The 8,365-nt window shown below is 50.4% G+C and overlaps 1 protein-coding gene across 4 annotated transcripts in view; it reads right to left on the reverse strand.

The window, feature by feature from the left end:
• LOC109530617 (cyclic AMP receptor 4) overlaps nt 1–8,365 on the reverse strand; it is a 102,588-nt gene that overhangs the window by 30,113 nt on the left and 64,110 nt on the right. For all 4 annotated transcript variants that reach the window (XM_019894472.1, XM_019894471.1, XM_019894470.1 and 1 more), the window contains 2 exons: nt 1,488–1,494; nt 845–929 (listed from right to left, as the gene is read on the reverse strand). In XM_019894472.1, coding sequence (XP_019750031.1) covers nt 845–929; nt 1,488–1,494 — 92 coding nt within the window. The remainder of the gene's footprint in view (nt 1–844; nt 930–1,487; nt 1,495–8,365) is intronic.

An 8,365-nucleotide genomic window follows, 5' to 3' on the forward strand; every position in this document is an offset into this window, starting at 1 on the left:
CCCCGTGCGCTCTCGGGAGAAAGGCAGAGAGCGGAGCGTGTTTGCTCAAGACAGGCGGAGAGAGAACGAGAGGGAGGGAGGGAAGGAGGCAGAGCGGGAGAGGGGGGGGTGGGGGAAGCAGCTTTGTGTGATGGAGGAGAGGGAAAAAGAGGAGACGGAAAATCGCAAATTAGGGGAAGGAGCGGCGACAAAAGTCGCTTGGAACTGAAGGAGAGCGGAAGGGAAAGTGACATTTACGGAGGAAAGGAAGGGGGCGGGATCATCTCCGTCAGTTGACAGCCGGGGCATGACAGCGATTGGAGGAAAGCCTTTGAGAGACGTTGACCCTGTAATTGACCTGCGTCTCTGCCGACATCGCCGCGGCGACAAGCGGAGCCGCCGCAGCTAATCACTTAGTAACCCTGACCTGTCAATCACGCCAGCGGCTCTACGCGGAAGACATGGCTAACGTATAGGGGGGGGGGTGGGCAAAGAAGTAATAACAGGGCCAAGGTTATCATTTACTGGACCGCCCGCCCCCCCTCACGGCAACCCTCGCTTGACAAAGCCCCGACTTTAAAAAAGCCAATAAAATGCTCCGTGCGTGGTCGACACCCACAACACACACGCACACACACACACACACACACACACACACACACACACACACGCGCAACTATGCGCACACAATCTTGCTTGGCTGCTACACGGAGAGCGGAGCTTCTAAGAGCCGCTGATAAGCGAGAGCGAAAGAGGAGGCGGCGAAAAGATACGAGTGACGCCAATATGCAAATACAACAAGATTTGCGGTTGAAGGTCTGCACATGATTGTTTGTGAATACGCGTGTGCACGCGCGTGCCTTACCTGTTGATGAGTGGGAAGGTAGACACCAGCAGGTAAACAGATGGATACCATTTTAGTGGCTTGATCTCCTCAGCCAGGGAAACCTGCAGGAGAGAGAATCATGTTTAGCTGGAACTGCTTTTTTTTTTTTTTTTTGCAGCTCACTGCTCTGTGTCAAAGGTACCGACACGGAACGGGGGACTCAAGTCAACCGGCAAATTTGACGGCTTCAGAGGTAGTATCAAAAGAGCCGATGCTTGTGTCAAAGGCATTGGAGAAAAGTCAGGACTGAGATCCTCTTTCGTTTTTCATGCTTTGTCGCAGCTTTTCTTCTGCTTTTTGTGAAATGTACTGACGGGGAAAACGGGGAGTTGAAGTCGACCTGTAACGTTATGTGCTTCAAAGTTTCTCCTGGTTGCACATGCCCAGAACAGCTCACCGGGGAGGTGTCAGAGAAGCTTTTTAACCAGATTCCCGACCCACCTCCTTAGGCTCCGCTCGATGCAGAGGAACAGCGGCTCTACTCTGAGCCACTGTTCTATAACCGAGCTACGGACACCCTGCGGAGGAAACACATTTCACCCGCTTGCGTCTGTGATCTTGTTCTTTCACTCAGCACGCACGGGTCTAGGTGGGAGAGTAGCTCGACAGGTAAACCAAGAGCTTCGCCTTGCCGCTCAACTCCCTTTTCACGGAGACAAACCGTCGCGTGACTACAAATGCTGCATCAATTCGCATGTCAGTCATTCTTTCCCGTCGTCATGAAGATACGTGAACGCTTCTATTCGGGACAGCATTTAATTCCCCCAGTGCGTTCCCTTAAACTGGAACACAGCAGCCCAGTCCATCAATCCAGAGGCACTGCGGCTGATATTTATGAGATGTTGCAAAGGTATGTCGACCAAGTGAGCCCCATAACATCCGGAGCTTTTAAGAAATCTTGGCAGATCTCATCTATCACCAAGACCTCAGAGCTAGGCCTGCCTCCCCTCAGGCTCACCATTGGATGGCGTATCAGAGGAACTGAGGTGTATCAAGTGTTATACCCAACGACCCACAACGTCCCCGTGTTGGGGTCAGCAAGCCACGTTGTTACATGTCGATGGCACGCCTCTTCGTCAACCTGAGACGCCAGACGGAGGGCCAGAATTTCCTTGAAGTTTGAAAGTTGTTCTCTATGGCCTCATTGAACTCCTCCCACACCCAAGTTTTTTTTTTTTTCCCCTTAGCAACTGCCAAAGCTACATCCCGCTTGGCCTGCTTCTGGGATACCAGAGCCAAAAAGGCCTGATAAGGACTCCTTCAGTTGGACGGCTGTCACTGTTGTGTCAGCCAGCGGGCGTGTGTGTGCATTACCGCCGCGATAGGCACCTAGGGTGTTCTCATTCAAAGCGTACACACCCTGATGCTTACTGGTGTGACGCTATTTCCTTTTTACTGACATTGAATGGCCTTGAATTTGGCTGCGTCAATGGTATTTAAAAAAAAAAAAAAAACGGGACAGCAGCTGTTGGAAGGGAACAGTGGAAAGCCGTGACTGGGAAGTGGAGACGCTCACTTCTCAAGCGCCTTTGTGTGGAGAGCTTTTTTTTTTTTTTTAAATTCCTGTGTTGCTATGCTGTTCGAAAGGTACCAACACGGAATAGGTGTGTTGGAGTGTGTGAAAGGCGGTGGTGGAAATGTGGGACTGAAGTTCACCATCCGAACCTTCGCATTTGCTGATATACCCGTTCGGAGTGGAAGGTACGGACACAGAGATTGAAGTCGACCCGCAAATTTGCCATCCTCTGAGGTCATTTGAGAGGTCTAACGGAGGTGGGATGACGGAAAGCCTCGATTGGGGTTTGAAGTTTAATCGCCGTGAGGCTCAATTCTTCGACCTCTTTGAATCAGAAAAAGGTCGGGGGTTTTTTTCCGTGATTGTGTTCCGTGTGAGAGGTAACAACCTTGAGAGCTGGCCCACTGTTCCATGGCCGGAACAAAAACCACACCGCTCCTCCTGAATCTGGGGCTCAACTTCCCGACGGACCCTCTTTTCCAGCACTAGGCTGAGGCGTGTGATTCCTCCATAATTGGAACACACCCTCCGCTCCCCCTTCTTGAAAAGAACAGAACAGTCCCATAACATCCAGAGCCTTTCGCAACTCCGTGAGGATATCTCATCCACCCGTGGGGCTTTGCCGACAAGGAGATTTTTGACCACCTCCGTTACTTCAACCCCAGAGTCTCCGGGCACTGTTTGCTCAATGGAAAGCGTGGCGGTGGGATTGAAGAGGTCGTCAAAGTATTCTCCCCACCCACTCATAACGTCATGAGTCAAGGTCAGCAGCACCCCATCTCCACGATACAGTGTTAATGGTGCACTGCTTCCCCCTCTTGAGACGCCGGATAGCGGACCAGAATTTCCTCAAAGCCATCCGAAAGTTGTTGTCCATGGTCTCTCCAAACTCCTCCCACACCCGGGTTTAGCTTCAGCAATTGCTGAAGCTGCGTTCAAAAGGCCTGATCGGACTCTTTCTTCAGCTTGACGGAGTCCCTTACCACCGGCGGGTTCGGGCATTGCCGCCACACAGGCACCAACAACCTTGTGGCCACAGCTCCGATCGTCCACCTCAACAATGGAGGAACAAAATATGGTCCACTCCTACTTGATGTCCCCTGCCTCACTCGGGACGTGGGCAAAGTTTTTCCAGAGGTGGGAGTTAAAATTCTTTCCGACATGTGATTCTGCCAGGAGTTCCCATCAAACCCTCACAATACTTCCCCTTCCATCGGAGCCGACGCACCACGTGGTGATCAGTTTACAGCTCCGCCCCTCTCTTCATGCGGCCGCAAATCCAACGACACGACTACAAAGTCGATCATTGAACTGCGGCCTGGGGTGTTTGAACACGGCGTTCGTCACGGACCATCTGTGACGAGTACAGAAGTCCAATAATAGAACAGCACTCGGGTTCAGACCGTGCGGGGCCCTTCCAGGTCTCACTGTCATTGCCCACGTGAGCAGTGAAGTCCCCCAGTCGAACGACGGAGTCCCCAGGGGGAGCGCTCGGCAGCACACCCTCCAAGAACTCCAAGAAGGATGCGGGCACTCTGAAAGGCTGTTTGGTGCACAAACACAAACAACATTCAGGAGCCGTCTCCCCACTCAAAGGCGGAGGGAGGCTACATTCTCGTTTTCCAAGGCGAACCCTAATGTCCAGGCACCAAGCCGACAAGGTCATGCATGTCCTGCTTTGGGTGGGCGCTGCTTGTGAGGCACAAGATGAGAAAACGTTCTTGGCGCTTCTGTTACATCCCTGACATGGCAGTTTTGTTGACTCTCGGTGAAAGGGGAGACTGACCAACGGAGGCGGAGAAGGAAAGCCATTGTTTGGTATTTTCCAAACACAAACACACAAAGGCACACAGGCGTCGGCGGCGGCGCGTTCAACGGGCGCAGCGGGGCGCTGAGGCAAACAACAAAGGCCAATTAAAATCTAATAAAATATTAACGTGCTGATAATATGCAATATCCACACAGTTATGGGGAGAAGCGGCGCGTCCAATTAAAGCCAATTGGAAAGGGATGAATTCAATATCTGGTGGACAAGCGGGCAGGCGGGCTGGGAAAGGCGGGCAAGGGGGGTGGGGGAGGTGCGACGGCAGCGGAATCAAGGAGGCGAGTGCAGCGCCTGGCGGTGGAGGGCTTTTACAAGCTGTTATCTAATTCCCGGGAGAGGAGGACTCGTGCGTCCGGAAAGAGGCTGAGAAGCGAGGCCCCCGGATCGATTTTCTGCGCTCTGCTCGTCAAAACCTCAACCGCCCCGCCGCCGCCGCCGCCGCCGCCGCCGCACCCCTCCCCTCCCTCCACCTCTTCCCCGCAGGCTGAGGCGCAGCAGTCAAGCCGGAGCAAAGCCTCCCTCCCTCCCTTCCTTCCTTCTTCTTCCTCTTTCTCCTCGCAAACACGCACCAGTGGCAGGAGGCAGGCCCACGAGCTCTGGCCTCTACCCCTGCATGCTGGAAATTAATTAGTCACAAGAAAGACCCTGGGGGGCCTTGCGAGCGCCGACGCAGGCCTTCCAAACAATCAAATGAAAATCACAAGATCCCCACAGTGGCGTTTTATCTCTGCTTGGCGGCAAGTATTTAAAGCCAAGTTTCCACAGAGCAACGTACACGTGTTTTCGGCAGCGACTGCAAGACCCCCAGTGGGGGCCAACGCGAAGCTTAGGCCTATTAGCGTCGAGATTTGACATCATCGCCAGGCGTGCGCGCACGCGCCCGTGCGCACGCTTCGGCAGGAATGTCTCATCGTCCGACTGAAAGGGCAAACCACGAGGCTGACGGATTCAACGTGATAGGGGACATTGCGGGAATGTCAGCACCAGTGAGCCTCCGCAGGACGGGGGGGGGGGGGGTTCGAGAAACGGCTCTTAAAAAGACAGCGGCAGCCAGAAGGGTGATATAAAATTTTAGGTGCGATGTAGTTACAAGCATTTGAGGAATTCCGGTGCGCTTACAGACAGGATGTGGAACAGCGCAATGGAGGTGGAGGAGGGGTAAGAGGCAGGCGAAGGGAGCGCGGCTAAGGAGCCTCGTGTTTTTAATCAAAGTCCCTCCGTAGCGTGGACCCCCTCACGTCTGAAGAAGCGGAGGGGAACGAAAGAGCAATTATGCGAGGCAGGCGCAGCGGTCCCGGCATTAATGACACATGCTAGACTGCAGACGGGAAGCACGGGCGGCCCATCTGTTTTGCCAGCTTCCCGTATGAGGGACGCGACGTCGGGCTAGGTCAGATATTTCGGAAAACATTTAGAAATAAAAAATCCACACTTGAATGCGGACTTTTGGATGCTTTTGGAACGTTAAAAAGCAGCCCACTGAAATGCATTTGCAGTTTGTTATCCAAACAATAGGTGGCGCTTTAGACTTCACTATGATGACAGCAAATCGGAACGCCGAAGAAGAGTTTGACCGCTCATTTTCTGGGTTAAATTGATGAACATTTCAATTTTTTTTGTTAAAAAAAAAATAATAAAATCTATTATTTCTGTGGAAGTTGATGCAAATTAACATTGGGGGGTGAAACAGTTTTAAAGCTTGCAATCAAGATAAATAAATTGCAGAAGGGGAAAATAAAACAGAAAGCAAAACGTGTTTTTAATAATGCCATTGTCATTTTATTTTTCTGTAAGCGTAGAGGGTCAAATCTGTTTAAAATCGGAAATATGACTTTTGTGAAAAACATGGCCACCGATTAATAGCTGTTTTTTCCCCCTCCTGATTAGTAATTGTAATAATTTGCCTTTGTTCTAATTTAGTTCAAAATAAATTCCACCTCCTTGCAATCTGGCAGAAACTTTTGCAGATGCTCCCATTTCTTCTCTCAGACTGTTTTCGCAGCTGCGCGCGCCAAGGTCGAGTTTCAATGTCAAACATGTCCGACAACAGGGACAAAAGGGACTCTGGCGGGAAAACAACAACAACGGCGAGAAAATGGAAATTGGCCAAGCGCAAGCGCGGAAACAATAAAACGACACAGCTGAGCGAGCACTAATGCTGATTATATACTAGCTGCAGGGCTGATGCCCATAAAAGATGTGTGTTGTCAAAAGCACTCATCCTGTGCAAGTGGCCCGCAGAGACAAAGCGGGTCTGATTTTTAAACGGACCTGTTCAGACCAGACGTGAACGCGCCTCACCAAGGAGCTCTTCAGAAATCATGGTTGCGATGAGATATTGACATCGACCTTCGGCTCTTTGTAATGCTAAAAATCTAACACATTGACCTAAGGCAGGATAATTAATCAATTCCATACAATAACTGTAGTTTGTTTGTCAGGAAGATTTTTTTTTTTTTTTTTTTTTTGCGGCTTCCAAAGATCAAAGCGTGTCTTCACTGACCGGCACTGCTTACACTAACAATAGGACAGCAAACAGAGGAAGAAAGGGGCTTGTTTCCAAAACAAAGTCAACGATGGAAATTTAGCAGTTTGGTCGCTACAATTGCCAATTTTCCTGACTGCTGCCGTGACTATTTAAAAAATAAATAAATACATAAATAAAAAAGCAACGAGCAAGTTTAATTCCTGCTCGGACACAGACAACAACATGCTAGTTCACACTGTGGTCAATTTCACATGAGGGAACTTCGGGAAATTCGATATTTCAATGGCCTCCTACTCAGCTTCGGAAAACAGATGAGCCGTGATCGGTTGTTAGCTGAGCCTCGAGCAAGTGCGATGTCATTTTCAGTTGACCGAAAGTGGCACAATGGCCGCAGCCTGAGCTGGCTAAACGCTGCTTACTGCTTAACTCATATTGCACAAAAATATTAATCAGAATGCTGTGTTTAGACGAGCGGAGGCGCACGGAATATATTACTGTCAAGAAAACGTTTGGGTTGACTTCCCCTTTCAAGCACGCGCAGAGTCACTTATGCTGTAAGCTTGCCATGCAAGCAACATGGTGTGTTCGGGGGACTTTCAAAACGCTGGAATCTTGTAAACGCAGCGCGCCGTTCTGGATACTCATCATTTTTCTTCTATTATTGTGATTCAAAGATCGAAGGAAGACAAAACTGAAGGTAGAGCAACCTTGGCAAAATAGTTGCAGCTTGGAAGCACATACCTCAGGTCAAAAGTCAATAAATATCTGCCTCTCAACATATGACAAAACGACATCTCCTACTACTGGTCTGACTTCCGAAGAAGTTGTGATCAGGTATCAGAGATTTGGTCAGCTATATGTGGAACGTTTGAAGGGGGAAAAAAAAAAGAATTAAGTTTCAACCTATTCATACTGGGTTGAATTTCCAGCGATCTGAAATGTAGTTTCCGTGTGGCCGAAAGGCCACACGGAACAGAAAACCTCACAAAAACGTCTCAAAAATACCAGCTTGAACGGTTTTCCTTTCTTTAAAAGAACGCATTTGACGGGCCGATGAACACAGCGTACAGGCGCGGTGACGTGGTTACATTTGCGTTGGCGCTCCAGGCAAAGTCGGCGCTGCTCACGGAGCAAACTCTTGGGGATGATAACGAGCACAACAAACACGAGCAAGGACGTTTGTTTGCTCAGCCAGCTTTTCCACAACCCGACGGAACTGCGCTGTCGCGCGCGCGCGTGTGTGTGTGTGTGTGTGTGTGTGTGAGACCTAGACAGAACTGTGCTGTTATGTGTGTGTGTGTGTGTGACTTAAATACTCAAGGCTGGATACCCCGTCGCTGACCTGTTCTGCGGCATGTGTGTGCGTGCGTGCGTGTGCGTGTGTGTGTGTGTGTGTGTGTGTGTGTAAGTTCCTGTGCGTTCAAGCGCGACCTCCAACAAATCAGTCAAGACACACACAGATGTGTCGCGGCCGCGTGACTGACGGCCCAGATAACTGCCGACACTTGTTATGTACGTCATCGCTCTCCCGACACACACACACACACACACACACACACAGTGTGTGTGTGTGTGTGTGTGTGTAAGTTCCTGTGCGTTCAAGCGCGACCTCCAACAAATCAGTCAAGACACACACAGATGTGTCGCGGCCGCGTGACTGACGGCCCAGAT

The sequence above is a fragment of the Hippocampus comes genome, unplaced genomic scaffold (genome assembly GCF_001891065.2).
Source record: "Hippocampus comes isolate QL1 unplaced genomic scaffold, H_comes_QL1_v1.1 scaffold96, whole genome shotgun sequence".
In the NCBI taxonomy this organism is placed as follows: domain Eukaryota; kingdom Metazoa; phylum Chordata; class Actinopteri; order Syngnathiformes; family Syngnathidae; genus Hippocampus; species Hippocampus comes.